The 24078-nt window shown below is 42.4% G+C and overlaps 2 protein-coding genes across 5 annotated transcripts in view; one reads left to right on the top strand and one right to left on the bottom strand.

The window, feature by feature from the left end:
* The window catches only part of LOC126101165 (trichoplein keratin filament-binding protein), a 796043-nt gene that overhangs the window by 458395 nt on the left and 313570 nt on the right, over positions 1-24078 (bottom strand). The window lies entirely within an intron of this gene.
* LOC126101167 (peptidoglycan-recognition protein LC-like) overlaps positions 1-24078 on the top strand; it is a 63915-nt gene that overhangs the window by 37789 nt on the left and 2048 nt on the right. The window contains exons 3-5 of the mRNA XM_049911865.1: positions 7162-7241; positions 12375-12594; positions 16832-16950. Of these exons, the coding sequence (XP_049767822.1) occupies positions 7162-7241; positions 12375-12594; positions 16832-16950 (419 nt within the window). The remainder of the gene's footprint in view (positions 1-7161; positions 7242-12374; positions 12595-16831; positions 16951-24078) is intronic.

Genomic DNA, 24078 nt, shown 5'->3' with positions numbered 1-24078 from the left:
TTAGCGTGAAAAGTTTAGAAGGTCTTGCAATTTGTGAACTAAATCGAAGAAAGCTATTTACCAGCCATTGCGACAACTCGGTTTTGAATGAGATGGTAGAATTCAGTACCGGACGTAGTAAGACTGCCACTATTAACTTTAGAATCACTTATCCGATATGTAAGTTCCTTTTTTTCAACTCGCTATATGAAATAAAATTACACACGCGTGGAATACTTTAATTACGCAGAGCCTGCTAGCCACGTAAAGCGTCACTAACTCTTTTATACTGCTCAGATTTACAAATGGGCAACGAGCGTAACAACATACAAATCCGATGAAAGAGAAACGAAGAGAAGAAAACTGTGCACCCCCTAAAGACTGCGCGCGCGTGCCTGTCAACACAGCTGTGGAGTACCTGCAGTAATTTCAATAAAATTTGGTACAATATGACATTGTGCTATGAGACAGTGAGATTACTGCGGGTGGCAACGATGTGACACCTGTATATAAGAAGGGTAGAAGGACGGATCCTCAAAATTACAGACCAATATCCTTAACATCGGTTTGTTGCAGGATTCTCGAGCATATTCTCAGTTCTAATATAACGAATTTCCTTGAGACAGAGAAGTTGTGGTCCATGCATCAGCACGGCTTTAGAAAGCATCGCTCCTGCGAAACGCAACTCGCCATTTTTTCACATGATATCTTGCGAACCATGGATGAAGGGTATCAGACGGATGCCATATTCCTTGACTTCCGGAAAGCGTTTGACTCGGTGCCCCACTGCAGACTCCTAACTAAGGTACGAGCATATGGGATTGGTTCCCAAGTATGTGAGTGGCTCGAAGACTTCTTAAGTAATAGAACCCAGTACGTTGTCCTCGATGGTGAGTGTTCATCGGAGGTGAGGGTATCATCTGGAGTACCCCAGGGAAGTGTGGTAGGTCCGCTGTTGTTTTCTATCTACATAAATGATCTTTTGGATAGGGTGGATAGCAATGTGCGGCTGTTTGCTGATGATGCCATGGTGTATGGGAAGGTGTCGTCGTTGAGTGACTGTAGGAGGATACAAGATAACTTGGACAGGATTTGCGACTGGTGTAAAGAATGGCAGCTAACTGTAAATATAGATAAATGTAAATTAATGCATATGAATAGGAAAAAGAACCCTGTAATGTTTGAATACTCCATTAGTAGTGTAGCGCTTGACACAGTCACGTCGATTAAATATTTGGGCGTAACATTACAGAGCGATATGAAGTGGGACAAGCATGTAACGGCAGTTGTGGGGAAGGCGGATAGTCGTCTTCGGTTCATTGGTAGAATTTTGGGAATATGTGGTTCATCTGTAAAGGAGACTGCTTATAAAACACCAATACGACCTATTCTTGAGTACTGCTCGAGCGTTTGGGATCCCTATGAGGTCGGATTGAGGGAGGACGTAGAAGCAATTCAGAGGCGGGCTACTAGATTTGTTACTGGTAGGTTTGATAATCACGTGAGTGTTACGGAAATGCTTCAGGAACTCGGGTAGGAGTCTCTAGAGGAAAGGAGGCGTTCTTTTTCGTGAATCGCTACTGAGGAAATTTAGAGAACCAGCATTTGAGGCTGACTGCAGTACGTCATTTTTCCCTCGTTCTGTTTGGGAGTGGAACAGGGAGAGAAGATGCTAGTTGTGGCATGACGTACCCTCCGCCACGCACCGTATAGTGGATTGTGGAGTATGTATGTAGATGTAGATGAGACGATTGCAAAACTCTGGTGAAGAAGGATCATACGGGCTAAGAGCAGAAAACGAATCGAAAATTACGAGTATATCATAATTTGCTGGGATATGAAAAAACGCAAGCTAAAATTCTAAGGGTAAATTAAAAGAAATTAACTATCCAGATCAACGAGGTTGAGGAATTACACAAAAGTCGCAGTAGAGCTAAAACTGAAACATTAAAATGGATCATACAGTAAATAAAGACTTGAGGGAAGCAGCAATAAACAAGTCGTAAAGCAGACAGAAAAAATTCCAGGCCGAAATTTCACGTCCGGACAGTTGCCCTGGTAGTAAAGCCCAAGGAGCCCAGAATAAAATGGTTTCCCAACAGGAAAAAGCCAGAACATTTTTTTCCCAAGTGAAATTGAAGCTTCAGTGTGCGTTACAGTTGCAGACAAGTCAACATGGGTCTGGAAAAGGTAAGCTGCGATTTACTCGTAAAGCTGTTTTATATATAATTAAAAAATTTAAAAACCAACAACAAAGCCAGCAGTAGCGCTGCCGCTCTTCGCGAGTTATCTGGCATTAAAGGAATACGGAGTGGTCCTCTTTCCACAGTGGGGCTGAAGAACATGGTTCGGAAGTTGGAATTAACTGGCGATTTGAGGACTGCTCCTGGGATAGGCCGACGGCCGACTCTGCCAGTAACTGTCGAAGAACGTATGTGCTGTCACGGCCGAGAATGCTGGACGCGATGTGCGATCTTCAAGCAGTGCACGAGCAATGCCACGACAGCTGATCATTTCACGGTCCACCGATCGTAAAGCGCTAAGTTTAATTATTGTGGAACGGTACTTCTAGTGCGCTTCCAGGCTTTCTTGGATGCAGAAGGTAGTCACATTTAACAACGCTTGTAATCTGGAAAGTAAACATGATACGGAATTAATAAATGTTACCGTCTCATGTGTAAATTAAAAATTTTTGCTTTCAATGGTTTACTCGTAATTTCTGTACCGCATGTCCTTACAAATGTTTCGACAAATTTTCATTATGCTACGATCACTTGTTTGTCATGGTGCTCCTCTCAAGTAGCCAAAGTTTTAATTATAACCACTCTATATATGTAAGAAACAGTCCCTGAATTCACCTGAAGCGACATAGGGAAATTTCTGGAAACGTAATGTGGATGTTGAAATGGGATTTGAACTTCGCTCTGCCTAAATATAAACGCCGTCTCCACCGCAGGCTAGATAGCTTCTGCTTACGTTGTATGCACTCTTTACAATGGCCAGTCTAGTACTCGAAATACGCAGCTAATTTATGATACTAATAATTTAACAAATTGTAGTGAAAACTCAGCACAGTAATCCAAGAGATATGTGATGGACCTTGAAACGCTGGTCTAATAATTGTAACAGTAAAATCTATAACGCAAAAACTAAAATTTAAAAAAGCGTTAAAATGAGGATATAACAGTACTACTGCATGTTCATATGTGTAACTGAGGCTAAATAACGAGTACTGTTAGTGCGATTATCAGAGTGCAAAAAAATGGTTCAAATGGCTCTGAGCACGAGGCAGAGAAAATCCCTGACCCCGCCGGGAATCGAACCCGAGAACCCGGGCGTGGGAAGCGAGAACGCTACCGCACCACCACGAGCTGTATCAGAATGCATATCAAAATATTATCTACTTGGTTCTCTTTGGATGGATACCGAAGGAACCAGACACAATAGCCGGCCCGAGTGGCCAAGCGGTTCCAGGCGCTTCAGTCTGGAACCGCGCCACTGCTATGGTCGCAGGTTCGAATCCTGCCTCGGGCATGGATGTGTGTGATGTCCTTAGGTTAGTTAGGTTTAAGTAGTTCTAAGTTCTAGGGGACTGATGACCTCAGATGTTAAGTCCCATAGTGCTCAGAGCCAGACACAATAAAAATCGACTTTTCGGCGTTAGCGTCATCTCGTACAGCGGAGGTCACGGGCATGTGAGAGGTGCAAACTTATTTATTTCTTATTCGTAACACAACAATAATATGTGTGCTGAATGCTGATCTGTTTCAATAACGATTGATCTGACGGTAGGACCTCTTTTCTGATGCTAATGTGTTTAAAAAAACCACCTGTCGCTTACTTCTGATAACGAAGGTAGTGAGATGGCCGCCGGAATGTTTCACGGAAACTGTGAATAATATCTATCGGGATGACTGCATCGGGTATCAAATCTCTTTCCGTCCCAATCTGTGCTCATCGTTCGTTTCACCGCAGAGCCGTCTTGTTCGAAACACGCAAAGAAGTAATCAGCTCAGAAGACAGTAACATGAAAGACTTCACAGAACTAGTGATTCAGGAACAACGTGACCTACGAGAATATTAACGTAGAATGTCTGTAGGAACACGCAAGAAGGTAGGGAAGTACCTAAATTGCCCGACAAGATATTGATTTTAATTACAACAGCCCATCTGCGTACACGAATACGCACGTAAAGCGGCACGTAAACCCCTACAATTTTAATTAACTGTATAACTGTAACTCATACTAAGAGACTAAATTTGCTTCTAAGGTAAAATGGCCAACGATAAATGTTTTGCTGAAATATAACCACGCAATGCGAGAAATAGAAGAGAGAAGCAGTGTATTCTGATGTACTGTGCTGTACTTTCAATCAAGACGAAGCCGAAATCTATTCCAGTGCATCGAAGTTGCCTGTGGTACACCTTTAGGCACTAGTCCTAGTCAATTGTGCTTTTTTGCCACACAGGTCGAAAACAGAAAAACTGAAGAATGAAAATATTTATTTTGTGTTTCCCGTGAATTTCTTTCTCCTTTCTCAATACATATTATAACAAGCTAACTGGTGTGGCTTATTTAATAGATCCACACGCATTTGTGTACTTGCACAAATTTCTTCTTTTCGACGTAATTTCTGCAACCTACATAGACTTGAACTTGCTTGTTGTACTCAGGCTCTGGTTCACATCTAAAATGCTTACGCGGACACACCAAATGAACTATTCCTTCCTGCTGCAGAATGTGTCCGTTTTCCTTCCAAACTGATACAGCACTTCCTCGCTAGTGACTATCTACACACTGAACCTTCAGCATTCTTCTGCTGTCGCCAGTACTTTTATCCAAAAAAAAGCAGAACTCGCCCACTTTTTTTGCTTCTCACTGTCTAACCCAATTCCACCAGCATTATCTGACTTCATGCGACTACAAGCCAAGAACGTTGTCAACTTTAATTCTTCTTATAACCTGTTTTCAAGATAATATCCACTCCGCTCAACTCATCTATCAAGAGCTTTGCAGTTTCAGGCAAGAGTACATGCCATCATAAACCTCAAAATTTTTCTCTCTCTTCCAGGAACTTCAATTCTTGCACCATAATAAAGTATTTTAATTAAAAAACCTAGTAAAATCTTCTAAAAACTTTTTGGTAGCCGTATAAGCGGTTAGCAATTCCTTTATAAAAGGTCCACACACAACCCGTTTCGCGATGGTTTAATCACTTTCTCAGATGTTCGCATGTAACTAATTGAACATTGGTTCGTTAAAATACATGGTTTCCTAACTTTCGGATGGCATTCTTGTTGGCAGAACCGCCTAAATTGAATGGTTACGAGATGATACATCAAAATTCCAAATTCCAAGTTTTTTAGAAAATTTTAATAGTCTTTTGAAAATTTTTTTAAAATTTGTGGATGCCCAAACCGTAAAATAATGTTCTTTCGCGAGGATAGATTATAACCTTATCTCATTCCCTTCTCAGTTACATCCAACCTTCATCTCGTTCGACTAACTGCAATCTGGTTCCTGTATAAGTTGCAGATAACTTTCCACTTCTTTTCTTATCACTGATAACTTCTAAATTTCGAAGACAGTTTCTGTCAGCATTGTCAAAGCCCATCTCTCCGTATACATCCAATCTGCATGTGGGTTTGTCTTCCTACATTTCTCCTGAGCCCCAAACGTTCTTCCCCCATGTCGGCTTCCTATGGTGCCTTATCTTATGCCCAGTTATTCCTCTGCTGCGTCCACTATTTCCACCTTTGAGAGTTATCTATTTTAGTCAAACGTTGTCTAATGTTCCCTTTGAAACTCTCAACAATCTCCGGTTGTTTAACTTACACAGGTTCCATTTTATTTAGATTCTGCTGGTTGGTTGGTTGTTTGGTTAGGGGGAGGAGACCAAACAGCGAGGTCACTGGTCCCATAGGATTAGGGAAGGATGGGGAAAGAAGTCGGCCGTGCCTTTTCAAAGGAACCATCCCGGTATTTCCCTGAAGCGATTTTGCGAAACCACGGAAAACCTAAATCAGGATCGTCAGACGCGGGTTTGAACCATCATCTTCCTGAATGTGAGTCCAATATACTAACCACAGCGGCACCTCGCTCGGTTTTATATTCTTCAGTCCATATTTCATAAAAATAACTCTAGGTCAAAGTACAGATCTTCGCATGAGTATGCTTTCCACTTTAAAATATCGTGTCGAAATCTCTGTCTTGCTATCACATAATTATTTCCCATCACGTAATTATCTCTGAATCTCTACCGTGTATACATCCATCCTCCTTTCGTGATTCTCAAACCAAGTATTGGCAATGATTAAATTGTGCTCCGAGTAAAATTCTATCAGGCTCCTTGACCTTTCATTGCTTTCCTCCAGTTATCTTTATCCTACTATTTTTCCTTCTATTCCTTTCCGTACTGTCGATTTTCAGTTCCCCATCACAAATTTTCATCTCGCTTAACCATCTGAATAATTTATGTTCCCTCATTATACATTATTTAAGGTTTTTCGTCATATTAGGAGCTAGTAGGCATATAAACTTTTGACTAATGTGGTGGAATCTGACTTGAATACGATAACCTGTTCTCCATGTTTTTCTTAGATTTAATGCGCTTTACTTTTATCTTGCTCATTATTAGAGCTATTCCTGCATACCACATTTGATTTTGTGTCCAGCACATTGTACTCACCTAACCAGAAATCGTGTTTTCCCTGGCACCGCACTTCAATAATTCATTTTATCCGATTTCAAACTATTCATTTTACTTTTCAATTTCTCTAATCGAAATGATTAAGGCTTCTGACATTGCACGTTCCGACCCGTAGAACACTAGTGTGTGTGTATGTGTGTGTGTGTGTGTGTGTGTGTGTGTGTGTGTGTGTGTGTAAATCTTTATGAAAACTTCCTCCTCTTCAAACGTTCACGTCCAGAAATTCGAATAGTCTACCTAGGAGAATTCCATAATTAAACCACAAAATTAAGCTGCCCATCATCTGGGAAATTAACGACTACAGTTTTTCTTGGGTTTTTACATTGCCGTAATACCAATAGTAAATAGACATGTTGCCTTATATGGCATTCCATCGGCAATCAAATCTCAAAAGATTGCAGTTGTAGCTTTTCCGACAGAAAATACACAACAATTATGTCAAGATTTCAGCTTCTCTTGTTCGATGTTTCAGGCGCAACACAACGTTACGGAACGATACACTAGGAGAGCACATGTTGAACGATGAAGGCGTTCCGAAGATAAATGAAACAGGTACGCTTTTTTGATATAAGAAATGTTATTCGTAGGAGCCACGACTAATTAACATCTGATACCTGTTTAGTATGATGATGAAATGATGAGGCATTCATCTATTATAGTTTTGTTTATTTAAGCATGCCTTTCATACAATAGACACTGGTGCTGCTTACGTCCATCATCATGCATGATCAATACAGTTACTAATGATTGACTAAATGGATAAAATTATACCAATTTAAGGTAGATGTTAAATCGTTGTATTTGATAAATCTGTTACTAATTTTTCCTAGATTAGGGTAATTAACACTGCCTAGAACTACTTTGTGTAACATGTATTTATATGGGCATCACTTTCATTAACGGCTCGGACGACACAAACCAGTGTAGAAGAACCTGTGCTGGATTCAGAATCGTTACTGTAGTATGCTATTGGAAATTGCGTATTTGAATTTAGACCGATCGACGAAAGATCTTTGCTAATCATTCGTTAGGTCTCTTCTTCGATACAGACGCCAGAAGAAATATGTTAACAGTTGAAACATTGCATTATTTTTCTCTTTTGGGGATTACATGCTGCGTTGTGTGTGTGTGACAAGTTAAGGCTCTTTGTTGGAGCGGCAAAGGAACACGGATGCCTGACGTTAGGTACGTAACAAAGTAGAAAAGAAAAAAGTACAAAAGTTTCAACACGTGTCTCGGAAGTATGCTCTATGTTTAGGAAAAACTGTTTGAATCAAATGAAAGCTGAAAACAAGCGCTTTTCCGCCCACCATGAAACAAAACAAGATGTTTATTTTGTCAGAATTACATCGCAGATGAAACTGAACATAAAAAAATGTATTTAAGAAGGATGCCTTCTTTTCACGGGGACTGCGCCACCGAACTGCACCACCAAGGCTTCCCTCACGAACTACTTCAGATGTCTCTAGTTGCTCTTGGGTACTTTTCAGGTTTCAGTCCGTCCATGAGAAGTGTCCGCGAAAGCCAGCCGTACCGGTTCTAGTTCATATTACGGTCCAACACACAGTTTTAAATTTTCACATTTAGTAACGCAATAAATTAATTACACTGTGTGTGCATCAAACCCAAGTCCAGCACTTCACGTGCTATAAAATGATACAAATTTAAATTGTATTTCGAGTATCTTACCAAGCAAGCAATGGTTTCGAAGACTACTACACTGAAAGCGATAATGAAAGTTTGTAACGACTGGGTATAGTAAGCTTTCCATAACTTTCAGAGTTTGTAGGACTGCAGATTTCGGTGCGAGTGTATATACGTCGATGCCATATGTGTTTCGTGTGTTAGATCTTTAGTCCCAATACTGGTTTGTAGCTCCCTACGATAGTCTATCCTGTGCAAGCCTCTTCATTTCCGAATAACTATTGTAACCTACATGCATTTAAGCATGCTTACCGTATCATGCCCTGGTCTCCCTCTACAACTTTTAACTCCCCCCCCCCCTCTCTCTCTCTCTCTCTCTCTCTCACACACACACACACACACACACACACCCTTCTTTTAGTCAAGTCGTGCTATAAATTTCCTTTTTCCTCCAATTCGATTCAGTACCCCTTCATTTGTTATCCCATCTGCCCATCTAAGCTTTAGCATTCTTTTGTAGCACCACATTCCAAATGTTTTTATTTCTTTCTTGTCGGTTTTCGTTCTCTACTAGGCTACACTCGACAAAAATACTTTCAGAAGTGACTTCCGAATTGTTAGATCTACAATGTATTACATTTAAAAATTTTAGCTTTTTCATAAATGATCTTGCCAGTGTCACTCTGTTTTTCGCATCCCCTCTACTTCGGCCATCATCAAATAGCAAAACTCATCTCTAAGTTTTAGTGCCTGTTTCCTAATCTAGTGCCCTCGGCATCGCCTGATTTGATTCGGCTACATTCCATTACCCTTGTTTTACTTTTGTTGAGTTCGTTTTATAATCATCTTTTAAGACACTATCCTTTACGTTCAGCTGCTCTTCTGAGTCCTCTGCTGTCTCTGACAGAACTACAATGCCATGGGCAATCCTTCAAGACTTTTTTCACTTCCTAAATTTTGCATCCCTTCCAAAATTTTACGTTGGTTCTCTTTACCTTTGCATAAAAAAGGGGATAGATCTGATGACAACAATTACCGTCCAATCTCCCTTCTAACAGCTTTAGCCAAAATTTTTGAGAAAGTAATGTATTCAAGAGTAGCTTCACATATCTGTAAAAATGAAGTACTAACAAAAAGTCAGTTTGGTTTCCAGAAAGGTTTTACAATAGAAAATGACATATATGCTTTCACCAGTCAAATTTTGAATGATCTGAATAACCGAACACCACCCATTGGGATTTTTTGTGATCTCTCAAAGGCTTTTGATTGTGTAAATCATGAAATTCTGCTAGACAAGCTCAAGTATTGTGGCATGAGTGGCACAGTGTACAAATGGTTTAATTCGTACCTAACTGGAAGAGTGCAGAAAGTTGAAATAAGCAGTTCTCATAATATGCAAAAATCAGTACATTCCTCAAACTGGGGAACTATCAAGAATGGGGTTCCACAAGGGTCGGTCTTGGGTCCTTTGTTGTTCTTAATATATATTAATGACTTGCCATTCTATATTCATGAAGAGGCAAAGTTAGTTCTCTTTGCTGATGATACAAGTACAGTAATCACACCTGACAAACAAGAATTAACCGATGAAATTGTCAATAATGTCTTTCAGAAAATTACTAAGTGGTTCCTTGTAAACGGACTCTCACTTAATTTTGATAAGACACAGTACATACAGTTCCGTACAGTGAATGGTATGACGCCATTAATAAATATTGACCTTAATCAGAAGCATATAGCTAAGGTAGAATATTCCAAATTTTTAGGTGTGACCATTGATGAGAGATTAAATTGGAAGAAACACATTGATGATCTACTGAAACGTTTGAGTTCTGCTACTTATGCAATAAGGGTCATTGCAAATTTTGGTGATAAACATCTTAGTAAATTAGCTTACTACGCCTATTTTCACTCGTTGCTTTCATATGGCATCATATTTTGGGGTAATTCATCACTGATGAATAAAGTATTTATTGCACAAAAGCGTGTAATCAGAATAATAGCTGGAGTCCACCCAAGATCATCCTGCAGACATTTATTTAAGGATCTAGGGATATTCACAGTAGCTTCTCAGTATATATACTCTCTTATGAAATTTGTTATTAACAGCCAAACCCGATTCAAAAGTAATAGCAGTGTGCATAACTACAATACTGGAGAAAGGATGATCTTCACTGTTAAAGATTAAATCTAACTTTGGCACAGAAAGGGGTGAATTATACTGGCACTAAAGTCTTTGGTCACTTACCAAATAGTATCAAAAGTCTGACAGATAACCAACAAGTATTTAAGAAGAAATTAAAAGAATTTCTGAATGACAACTCCTTCTACTCCATAGAGGAATTTTTAGATATAAATTAAGAAGAAAAGAAAAAAACCAAACAAAAAATTTATAAAAAAATTTAAAAAATAAAAAAGTTGTTATATTAACTTAATTATGTTGTTAAATTAACTTAATTATGTCATGTATTGGAAAATTTGACTCGTTCCACATCATTACGAAATATCGTATTCATGATCCATGGAACTAGTATTAATCTAATCTAATCCTACTGCTTGTCCCATGCACACACTGAATAACTTTGGGAAGAGGCTACAGCCCTCTCTCACTCGCTTCTCAGCTACTACTTCTCTCTCATGTTTCCCGACTTTTGTAACTGTGGTCTGGTTTCAATACAATTTGCATAGTGTGTTGCTCCGCGAAAAGTATTGATTGCCATTTCGTGTCTGTAACAGGACTATTCAGATATCAGTAAGAATCTAGCACTGTAGTTTTAAACCACCAAATATATCCCTCTCAGAATATGGACTTACGATTTTTAAAAAAACCTAAAACGATGGTGATGTGGAGTATTTCGAAGGTGAAGAGAGATTTGTTAAACATAAAAATTGGCAAAGACATGACATGGAAGTAGTCAAACTATTCTGTCTAGGAAGTACGACAACACAGCACGACCAAAGGGGGGGATGTATCATAAGACTGACGGATGTATGATTTTCTTTAATGAAAGTATCATCAAATATTCGTATAGAATTGAGGAAGAAGTATCCGAAAACAATACCTGAAGTACGGCATTGCATGGAAGTAACGTGAATCATGGAAAATCCATATTATGGAAGTAAGAACACTGAAAATTAACTGACCCAGTAAGATATGAAATACAAGTAGTACACCAAAGGGCATATGGCGACGGCCTTCATCGAATGACTTTGCTACACTATTTAGGGTTAATAGTCGCCAGGAGAACAAACGAGTCAGTGGCCATTTGGTACAGCATCCAACTTGCCGCTGGAAGGAGCAGCAGAGTGAAGAAATTGCTGGCCGTGTTAGGTGTAACAGCAGAGAAGCAGAGATGAGAAGATCATCACAAAACAGGGAAGAGTTGTAGGATGGCATCAAAACTGGTCGATGGGCTCAAGACTTCGAAAATACGCTTCTAATTATAATTTTCAGTGCGACTGGGAAAAAATTAATAGATGGACGCTTATGAGTCGAAAAATTATTGATAGTACCTGAAATTAAAATTTTTGTCATAGAAGGAATAGTTGTGTGTCGTGGGTGCTACACCGCTTCCTAACGTCGTCTTACTAACAAACAAAAACACAACAAGCACAAAATAAGTGCCAGGGTAGCTCATTTGGCAACAGCATTGTCCACAGAAGGCAAGGTTCTGGGTCCAGTCCCAGTCTAGCACACTGTTTTAATTTGCCAGGCAGTTTTGTAAACAAAATTATTTTCGAGTAATTCTCACCAGTACTAAATAATTCCGTTAAGCAGTGCACATGTAGCAAAGATGCAGTGTCTGAACACTTCCGGATACTTTTTCCGGAGCCCAAGACTATTATCCAACCAGACAACAATGTCAGCCCTACGCCTTTTAGCCATTAGTTAAACACGTCGAAGCGCTGCAACATCTGAGCTTTCTGGTAACTCGGGATGCAGAGGTTCGAATCTCCCTCCGCGGTTATTTTCACACAGAGGACGCAGCGTAGCACCTCGACTCGCTCAGAATGCGTGTCTCGACAAGTTGAAATTTGCAGTGGACGGCGACTCGTCGGTGTGTCCGCCGCTGGTGAGCCGTGAAGGATGGGGCGGCAGACCGCCGCTGGCCGTGGAGAAAGTGCGCACGCCGGTGCCGTTCGTCGTCATCCACCACACGTACATTCCGGGGGCCTGCAACACCAGCGACGACTGCGAAGCCAAGATGCGTTCCATGCAAGACTTCCACATGGGCAAGGGCTGGCTCAACATCGGTTACAAGTAAGTTCCCGACGGCTTCCAGGGCAGGCCATTCCTCGACTAATTCAGTGTAAACAGTTTTTTTGCCTGAGCTTGCTACTTATGAATATTTACAGTCTTTGCCGAAGTTTATTACTTATGATTCTGATTACACATTTCCACTAACTGCCATCATCGGATCTGTCGTGACACGAAAAATATAAGCGGTAGTAATACAGTCGAAACGTTGATTTTAAGTTTATAATTAAAGTATTTTATACAATGAAGCAGTACAACACCCAGAAGAATTTTAATCATTATTGACACCGGCCGCGGAAACCTTCGTTTGTAGAGCGGTATGTAGGCGAGTGGTATCCTGTTGGAAAACACCCAGTGGCGTGTTGTTCGCAATTGGCAGCACAGCGGATTGAATCACCAGATTGACGTACAAATTTGCAGTAAAAAAAATGGCTCTAAGCACTATGGGACGTAACATCTGAGGTCATCAGTCCCCTAGACTTAGAACTACTTAAACCTAACATAAGGTCATCACACATATCCATGCCCGATGCAGGATTCAAACCTGCGACCGTAGCAGTCGCGCGGCTCCGGACTGAGTGCCTAGAACCGCTAGACCACCGCGGCCGGCGTAAAAATTTCAAAACTGCGGAACAAAGCTTCACTAATACTATGAAAATGATTTCAAATCATCGCAAGGAAAATCATCTCTAGCCAAATTCAGCGAAACCCAAAATCTGCGCCATATATTTGCAGAACAAAGAAGCCTGAGGGAAGCAACGTGTGAATTTGAAAGGAACGCAACTGGAACACACACTGCACCAACATCAAGACAAAGGCTTCATCACGTAACTGTCCGCTCTGGAAGATAACTGGCTATGGGTTTGTTGCCACCCTCAGACAGTAAGGACAACTTCCCTACCACTCTACTACTATGTTGCTGAATATGCTATTGCTGTGTGGTAGAAATTTTCTCATGCAAAAAGAAAAAAAAACTGATATTGTACTGAAAAAAATCTGCGAGCTAATTACAGGTTGTTTGAAGCCGACAGCTACACAGATGTTGTATCCACCTATACGCACAGCCCCGGCCGATGTCAGACGTGACGTGACTACCATCCGGAATGTGACAAAACTGAAGAATTACCGCCAGGTCGTGAAGAGTGGTGGTGTATGTGGAAGTCCTTAAAGAGACTCCGCCAAGGGGCTTCCAACATCCAATGACAGCCTCACGAAATGGGAGACTCACTGTGCAAATGTGGGGAGGAACAAAATTCCAGCCGTCTCATGAACTCCCGCCTTCATACCCATTCGCGTAATGGGGTGGAACTGGCACTTACTAAAAGCAGTGCCATCACTGTAGGAAAATACTGGTCACAACATATATGAATACGGTATATAGCATTAATATCTATGTCAATTTATGTTCTGTGTAGTACTTTATATCCTTCCGTTTTAATTTCTTTGTTTATGACTTGTTAATCGATTAATTTGAACATGTATACTGTCCAACGCAATTAAAGGGTCACTTTTTTTGAAACCGAATCATTTTCTCCCACTGCGATGTAGAAGTTCTAAATTTGCCTGGGAGGTGGCTACAAACTTCGTCTTTAGAGGTGCGAATGCGTGGCGCCTTGAGGCTTCACTGTCGGACTCTGAGACCCTTCAAACAGCAAGGTATCGACATATGGGGAAAAATGGCCAGAGCTCAGAAGTTCATGTGAGCTGCAAAGTTGGTTAGTGGTGTTACATTGGCATCAGATTTCACCACCGCGTCTCTTACATACATTTCGCGCCTTCTTTTGAAGCCTCTCCCATGTACGTCACAACCGCGGCGCTCAACGTTGAAAACAAGCGGTTTTCTTATTTTTTTTTGGGGGGGGGGGGCGAGGAAAACATTTCAGACACTGCGCCGCTCAAACTCGACACGAAATGAATCCAGGAGGTGGCATAGAAGACGTCAGTGAAACCACATCTTCCATGGGGGGCGGCGTTCATTTATTCGCTGTAGAAAACGACAGTTCGCATTGCGATGCGCAACAGAACGACGTTCTTGACAACGTTCGAAATTGGTGACGACTCCCCCCCCCCCCCACGTCATCTTTCCCGGACGATTCAGCCCTACTCTAAGGACATCGTGGGGTTGCAATCCTTTCGTGCGCACTGTAAAAATGCCACTGCACAGAGAAATTCATTGACCGAAGACTACGCTCCGGCGGGATAGGCAACGCTTTCGACCCCTCAGATTTCGTATGCAGCTAGCAGGTGCTAAAGTAGCGATGTAGTGACGCTCGGCTGAGGTTGTGTCAATAAAGTTGTCTATCCTGCGGGCACATAGTCATCACTGAACGCGTGTCTGTTGTACAACGACATTTTTCAAATGCCTATCAAAGGTGTGCAGGTGGCAGTGAGAGTGGTGACAAACTAGGGCGTCTTAGAGGGACACTTTGTGCTTTTCAATCACGTGCTTGTCCATGTCGCACTCCGTCATGATCGTGACCCAGGATGGAGCGAAACAGAAGGTTTGAAAAAGCATAACCAACCTTTGCTGCTCGTCGAATCGTTTTGCACGGTTCCTAGTATTCCTACACTTTATACCATAAAAAAAATGCGGTCGCCCTACACTGCAAAGGGGTGCGACCACCTTCAATGCGGTTGTTGACCCACGATGTTCTCAGAGACGCCTTGAATTGTGTGGAGGGTGTCAGCAGTGTCACAGGTTGTCAAGAACGTCGTCCTGTTACTCATCACACTGCCAGCTGTAGTTTTCGACCGCTAAATGTTAGGGAACCGACTCTTCAATGGAAGGTGTGATTTCACCGACGCCCCTTGTGCCACCCGCTGAAGCCTCTTCACGTTGATTCGGAGCGGCGGTGCGTCTGAAGTGTTTTCTTTTGCCAACCACAAAAAAGTGCCCGATTTCAACGCTGGGCTTCGCGGTTCTGATCTTCATCGCACAGGCGTGAAGACAAAGAGTGAGATGTAGATAATTGGGGGGTGGGACGGCCTTCCTATCGTGTGACACGTCCACGGTGGCTTCTGTCAGAATTGAGGTGGAATTTGCTGCGAATGTGACATCATTAACTCACCTTACACCTTCTGAACTCTGGCCCTTCTTTCCCTCCATGTGTCGACTCCTTGCTGTTTGAAGCGTCGCCGAGTCTGAGGGTGAAGTCGCAGAGCACCATTGCAGAGGAAGGTTGTAGGCACCTTCTAGCAAAATTTCGAACTTCTGCGACGCGACGGGAGAAAGTGACGGGGTTTCAAAAAAGTGGCCCTTTAATTGTGACGTGCCATGTATACAGGGTAGTTATAACTGATCTTTCGATACTTAAGAGAGGGAAAACTATATACGATATGGGTGCCGAACTTAATATCAATGACGTTCGGAGTGTGCGCTGCAGGATGTACGTTGTTAGCAGCGTTACTGTCACGAGTTGTCTGAAGGCGCCGGTCCTGGTACGGTGACTTAAGAGTTGAAACACAGGCATCAGTGTGCATTACAGTTGCTGACAGTCAACACTGATCTGGACAAGGTGAGCAGGGCTTTGCTCGTGAAGCTGTTCTATCAACACAGCGGCAATAGAGCTGCTGCCCTCCGCGAGTACTGACGAACTACAGGAATACGGGCAGGTCCTCTTTCCACACAGAAGTTGAAAAACACGATTCGGAAGTTCGACTTAACTGGCGAACTGCTCCCGAGAGAGGCCGACGGGCAACTCCTCCACAAGCATTCGAAGAAGTTAGTGTTTCCATTGCTGAGAATGCTGGACACAATGTGCGATCTTTAAGCAGTGCACGAGCTGCGTCACGACAGCTTAACATCGCATGATCCACCGTTGTTCGGGCAGAAGTAGGGCAATCTCTACTGCTGTTCTAGGTTGTAGTAGACGCATACGGTCGTCAAATCGATCGTGTGATACAGAAAGACGAATAGATCCTGTGAAAGTGAAGATGTGGCGGAAGCTCCTTATTCATCACCGTTCTTCCTTTGTTAACAAATAGCAGCGCATGCTCAGCGGTAATATAAGTTAAATGTGTCGTACGTAATGACTATCAGTAATTAGTAACGGATACTTTACCACAGGTAGGGGAGTGGATGTACCGAAAATTTAACGTCAAAATTTGGTTGTTACTGTCACGGACCTGGTCGCTACAGGTGCTTTGATACCAAGTTCACAGTCCGACACCGGCACAAAGCCGGCAAATCAGTAGCCAACTCTGTTACAGCGATTTTCCATGCCTCTGCTCTGGCTTGCAGCTTCATCGTGGGAGGCGACAATCGAGTGTACGTCGGCCGCGGATGGGACACGGTCGGCGCACACTCTCCAACCTACAACTTCAAGAGCGTCGGTATCAGCTTCATCGGCGACTACAGGAGTGAGTACTCAGTTTTTCTGTCTCTCGGTAAATTGCAAAGTGCTAGCTCCCAAATATCTTAACGCTGCAGGTAATGCTAGAAATAAATAAGGCTGAAGTATTGATCACGCAGCCATTCCCACCTATTGCACCATTTCCGACGGAGCGCCCGACTTGCTCCGGTTGGATTTCAAACTCTCCCCGTGGTCCCGGTGTAGCCTCGCTTTGCAGCATCACACGTATATGGAGAGGCATTTACTTCACTTTAAACAGCGAAGAGCGTGTTATCGCAATTTTACTAGCTCCCTCTTTATTAGCTTCCTGTAATTTCCGGGACAGTTCTTGAGCAGCTTTCAGACAGCTCTCGCGCCGCTATTTGTCGACTCAGTCGTGTGACGTGTCACGTTAGTGTGACGTGCTGGCACCGTTCATTTTATTTTCTGGCGCTTGGGTACTCAGCTTGGGCTCACGAGTTTTGGAATTGCCTTTTGTGCATTGGATAACGTTTCTTGTTAATCTCAATCTGTCGTCAACACAGAATATCTTGGTTCGGAGCATTACCAGTTTAGTCAAAGTTGACTATCTTCTTTTATTCGGATTTTCAAATTGTTACTTAGAACAAACAAAAGTTTTGGCACCAATTAAATTCAGTAATGCTATTCGCACTATGGATACCCCAAAACTAAATTGGTAGTGTTGGTAATGTTTCGCGGAAGGTGGAGACGATGTAAAAACTCACTGGTCTGTAGGCGAAGATACAAAGAACTCTCAATGACAGGCAATATGTACTGACAATCACTTAAAGTGGAGCAAATACTGCAAAATTTTTGCTGCAGAGAAATTTTATACCTTAAAACAGCCAGAGTAGTACACTTTTCATTTTATTTGTGTATATTGAGAAGAATTAACGAATATGTAACGTATCTTCTGGTTTTTCTTTTCCTTCCCCTTTTTTAGATGTGTAAAATGTTGCAGTCAAATATAATTGTCACATTCTTGTGCTTTAACTAACTATACCCCCCATGAAACATGGACCTTGCCGTTCGTGGGGAGGCTTGCGTGCCTCAGCGATACAGATAGCCGTACCGTAGGTGCAACCACAACGGAGGGGTACCTGTTGAGAGGCCAGACAAACGTGTGATTCCTGAAGAGGGACAGCAGCATTTTCAGTAGTTGCAGCGGCAACACTTTGCATGATTGATTGATCTGGCCTTACAACGTTAACCAAAACGGCCTTGCTGTGCTGGTACTGCGAACGGCTGAAAGCAAGGGGAAACTACAGCCGCAATTTTTCCCGAGGGCATGCAGCTTTACTGTATGGTTAAATGATGATGGCGTCCTCTTGGGTAAAATATTCTGGAGGTAAAATAGTCCCCCATTCGGATCTCCGGGAAGCCCATGCCTACTACAGTAGTACAAGTTTATATGCCAACTGGCTCTGCAGATGATGAAGAAATTGATGAAATGTATGATGAGATAAAAGAAATTATTCAGATAGTGAAGGGAGATGAAAGTTTAATAGCCATGGGTGACTGGAATTCGACAGTAGGAAAAGGGAGAGAAGGAAACGTAGTAGGTGAATATGGATTGGGGCTAAGAAATGAAAGAGGGAGCCGCCTGGTAGAATTTTGCACAGAGCACAACATAATCATAGCTAACACTTGGTTTAAGAATCATGAAAGAAGGTTGTATACATGGAAGAACCCTGGAGATACTAAAAGGTATCAGATAGATTATATAATGGTAAGACAGAGATTTAGAAACCAGGTTTTAAATTGTAAGACATTTCCAGGGGCAGATGTGGACTCTGACCACAATCTATTGGTTATGACCTGTAGATTAAAACTGAAGAAACTGCAAAAAGGTGGGAATTTAAGGAGATGGGACCTGGATTAACTGAAAGAACCAGAGGTTGTACAGAGTTTCAGGGAGAGCATAAGGGAACAATTGACAAGAATGGGGGAAAGAAATACAGTAGACGAAGAATGGGTAGCTTTGAGGGATGAAGTAGTGAAGGCAGCAGAGGATCAAGTAGGTAAAAAGACGAGGGCTAGTAGAAATCCTTGGGTAACAGAAGAAATATTGAATTTAATTGATGAAAGGAGAAAATATAAAATGCAGTAAATGAAGCAGGCAAAAAGGCATACAAACGTCTCAAAAATGAGATCGACAGGAAGTGCAAATTGGCTAAGCAGGGATGGCTAGAGGACAAATGTAAAGATGTAGAAGCGAGTATCACTAGGGGTAAGATAGATACTGCCTACAGGAAAATTAAAGAGACCTTTGGAGACAAGAGAACCACTTGCATGACCATCAAGAGCTCAGATGGAAACCCAGTTCTAAGCAAAGAAGGGAAAGCAGAAAGCTGGAAGGAGTATATAGAGGGTCTATACAAGAGCGATGCACTTGAGGACAATATTATGGAAATGGAAGAGGATGTAAGTGAAGATGAAATGGGAGATACGATACTGCGTGAAGAGTTTGACAGAGCACTGAAAGACCTGAGTCGAAACAAGGCCCCCGGAGTAGACAATATTCCATTGGAACTACTGAAGGCCTTGGGAGAGCCATTCCTGACAAAACTCTACCATCTGGTGAGCAAGATGTATGAAACAGGCGAAATACCCTCAGACTTCAAGAAGAATATAATAATTCCAATCCCAAAGAAAGCAGGTGTTGACAGATGTGAAAATTACCGAACAATCAGTTTAATAAGCCACGGCTGCAAAGTACTAACACGAATTCTTTACAGACGAATGGAAAAACTAGTAGAAGCCGACCTCGGGGAAGATCAGTTTGGATTCCGTAGAAATGTTGGAACACGTGAGGCAATACCGACCCTACGACGTATCTTAGAAAATAGATTAAGGAAGGGCAAACCTACGTTTCTAGCATTTGTAGACTTAGAGAAAGCTTTTGACAATGTTGACTGGAATACTCTCTTTCAAATTCTGAATGTGGCAGGGGTAAAATACAGGGAGCGAAAGGATATTTACAATTTGTACAGAAACCAGATGGAAGTTATCAGAGTCGAGGGACATGAAAGGGAAGCAGTGGTTGGGAAGAGAGTGAGACAGGGTTGTAGCCTCTCCCCAATGTTATTCAATCGGTATATTGAGCAAGCAGTAAGGGAAACAAAAGAAAAATTCGGAGTAGGAATAAAAATCCCTGGAGAAGAAATAAAAACTTTGAGGTTTGCCGATGACATTGTAATTCTGTCAGAGACAGCAAAGGACCTGGAAGAGCAGTTGAACGGAATGGACAGTGTCTTGAAATGAGGATATAAGGTGAACATCAACAAAAGCAAAACGAGGATAATGGAATGTAGTCGAAATAAATCGGGTGATGCTGAGGGTATTAGATTAGGAAATGAGACACTTGAAGTAGTAAATGAGTTTTGCTATTTGGGGAGCAAAATAATATGATGGTCGAAGTAGAGAGGATATAAAATGTAGACTGGCAATGGCAAGGAAAGCGTTTCTGAAGAAGAGAAATTTGTTAACATCGAGTATAGAGTTAAGTGTCGGGAAGTCATTTCTGAAAGTATTTGTATGGAGTGTAGCCATGTATGGAAGTGAAACATGGACGATAAATAGTTTAAACAAGAAGGGAATAGAAGCTTTCGAAATGTGGTTCTACAGATGAATGCTGAAGACCAGATGAGTAGATCACATAAGTAATGAGGAAGTATTGAATAGGATTGGGGAGAAGAGAAGTTTGTGGCACAACTTGACCAGAAGAAGGGATCGGTTGGTAGGACATGTTCTGAGGCATAAATGGATCACCAATTTAGTACTGGAGAGCAGCGTGGAGGGTACAAATAGTAGAGGGAGACCAAGAGATGAATACACCAAGCAGATTCAGAAGGATGTACGTTGCAGTAGGTACTGGGATATGAAGAAGCTTGCACAGGATAGAGTAGCATGGAGAGCTGCATCAATCCAGTCTCAGGACTGAAGACAACAACAACAACAACAACAACAACAATAACAACTATCTATAAACAGGATTTATGTATAAGAATAAGGAGTGTATGTAAGACAAATGCCCTGTATTTGTTTTCACTTTGTCATGTGTTCATACGCGTTTAATTTTACCACGTCCCCCAGGGTGCTGTGTCCACGTATTATTGTTCACAGACAGACATTTTGTTACACACTTTGATGTGTGTATAAATATAAGGTGGTTAACATTATAGAAAATGACCAGTATTAGGGAGGTACTAACCAGCACTTCTGTTAGACGAAAACTCGAATGACTTGGAGAAAAAAACAGGTTCGAAATAAATAAACGTAGTCTTTACAGCTCCCACCGAAGACGGCTTGACAGTTTACAGCCGACATACAGGGATATTCAAAAAGAAGGAACAGATTTCAAACATTTATTGCTTCCAAACTACGAGAGATAGAAACAATTCAACGCTTCTGGAAAGAGAGAAGTTCAAATTGTTATACGTTCAGTGTGAGCACCATGTGTTATACGACATATACATGTATGAAAACTGCAGTTCGTTTCATGGCACACACGAAGCACCTGGTCTCTTGTCATCGAATTCACAGCTTCAACAATGCGATGTCGCAGACTTTCAAGAGTGACAGGCGAAGGAGGTGGGGGGGGGGGGGGCAGGGGGCAGGAAGAGAATTTCTCCACGCACGTCCGACGTTGCATGAATGGCCCCATGCCAGGACTTTTGGGAGAGGAGGAGCAGAAGACGGAGTTCATGGCAGGTGGCCTCGCATGTCTTCAGACCTCAGTCCTTCTGACTTTTATCTGCGTGGTTACGTAAAAGACCGCGTTTTTATCCCCCCTATGCTTGACACTCTTGAGAGACTGCGATATTGCATTGTTGAAGCTGTGAATTCGATGATGACGAGACACTAGGTGCTTCGTGTGTGCCACGAAATGAACCACCGTTTTGATATGTGTCGTGTAACAGAGGCGGAGGCTATTCCTTGTATAGTTGCAGCTCTGCGGGACTGGAGCACTCTTTTTTCCAGCAATGGCTCACTGGTTGTGTCCGTCCAGTTGATAGGCCAGCTCAGCTCTTCTACAGTACATTTTATTGCTCTTTAAGAATGCCTTCTTTTCTCACACTAAAAACACATTTTCAAAAAATGTTCTCTCTAAAGGCATTCCGGCATTATATGTAGTACGCTTTCTGATTATTGCATAGAACTATGTCCTGTTCACTGATCGCTACTGCTGATCCTACATACCAACAGCAAGCGAAGGTTCGAGAAGGTACAATCATTTACACTAACGGATACGTGAACGTTACCACAGACACAGATGTAATGGTTAAAAGTAAGAAAGTCGGTATCTCTTTCACAGTTCTCAGTTTGCAGACGATACTATGTTATGAAAATGTTATGCAATTTAGAATTTATGAACGTGGCGTTTAATGTCCTTCGAAATTAATGATATACTCAAAATAATACATCGTTAACTACATACTTTTATTCAACTGTAGTCTGTTTCATTACAAGATGCTTCATCCTTTAGTTGTCTAACGTGGGTGTTCAGCGACCGGACGGCAGCTACTGAGCATTAGCGTGCTCCTCCCACTCCTCATTACAGCCATTGTGAGGGAAGTTTAACGTATCAATTTTAGGTTGGCGTGGCGGGTTTTTTTGAATTATGATTCCGTAAGGTAACAATAAGGATCTGGCGTGGTCTGCCTCGTTTGCGACGCTGCCATCTTGAGCAAACAATTGCGCGGCAGCCATTACAGAATGCTTTGACTTGAGTTGTGCGTTGTTCGTTGTATCAAAAAAATCAGTGAAGATATTAATTGTAGTCCACCGGGGATCTTCAGTACGTCTCCCACTACACCGGAAAGGGTCATCGGTGACTCCTAAGACTTGTGCTTCCGCCGAAGCACAAATGACGGTTTTCGGCTGCCAGCTCTCCGGGCGGAAGGGGATCTACATCCCCCCCCCCCCGCACCTCTCGTCGTCAGACGATTGGTCTAAGTTCTCTACTGTCTACAGTCGCCTCGTTAGTGTCCGCACTGTGGTAGCTTGGTATCGGTACTCCCCACTGCTGAATCTGAAGACTGCAGACCGGTAGTGTTATCTGTCTGGTTGCTGCCAACAGAAGCCTTCAACAGTAGACACTTCGATGGCACTGTTTGGTTACTGCGTTTTATTACCCTCATATATATACCTAGGTACAAAAGTCATATCACAGCGATATGCATATGTACAAATGACGGCAGTATCGCGTACACTAGGTATAAAAGGGCAGTGCATTGGCAGATCTGTCATTTGTAGTCGTGCGATCCATGTGAAAAGGTTTCCGACGTGATTATGGCCGCACGACGGGAGTTAACAGACTTGAAAGCGGAATGGTAGTTGGAGGTAGGCGCACGGGACATTCCGTTGCGGATATCATTGGCCAATTCAATATTCCGAGATCCACAGTGTCAAGAGCGCGTCGAAAATACCAAATTTCAGGCATTACCTCTCACTACGGACAACGCAGTGGCTGACGGCCTTCACTTAACGACCTAGAGCAGCGGCGATTGCGTAGAGTTGTCAGCGCTAACAGACAAGCAACACTGCGTGAAATAACCGCAGAAATCTATGCGTGACTACGACGAGCGTACCCGTTAGGACAGTGCGGCGAAATCTGGCCTTAATGGGTTGTGGCAGCGGACGACCGATGCGAGTGTCTTTGCTAAAAGCACGACATCGCCTACAGCGCCTCTCCTGCGCTCGTGACCCGAATTCCGTCCAATTTTTCGGCAGTAGTTGAGGGATATTTTCTGAGTATTCTGATATAACGGACACGCGGTCTCCAGTGGCTCGTTACAGACTAAATAGTGGAAATGTAATTCCTTCGGTTTGTTACCCCAATACCTCTGTTGCTGTGAAAACACCTCCACAAAAATAAAATAGTCTAAGACGTACGCCACACACTAACGTAACGGAGCCTCTCGCACAGAGGTACCGGGAACAGTTCAGCACAGCGTTGCAGTGACGCCCTTCCGCTGCTGTAAGTGGACCCACGCAGGGGGTGGATATCGGCCAACTCTCCGCCGGTAAATCTGTCCATACTGCTGCGTGTCACTGTTAACGATCAACGGATGCTGTCGGAAAAACAGAAACCCGAGACAGGACGGAGCACACTAAATGCGTGTGGACAAGG

The sequence above is a fragment of the Schistocerca cancellata genome, chromosome 9, assembly GCF_023864275.1.
Source record: "Schistocerca cancellata isolate TAMUIC-IGC-003103 chromosome 9, iqSchCanc2.1, whole genome shotgun sequence".
NCBI lineage: Eukaryota > Metazoa > Arthropoda > Insecta > Orthoptera > Acrididae > Schistocerca > Schistocerca cancellata.
This window is presented reverse-complemented; position numbering and strand designations above follow the sequence as displayed.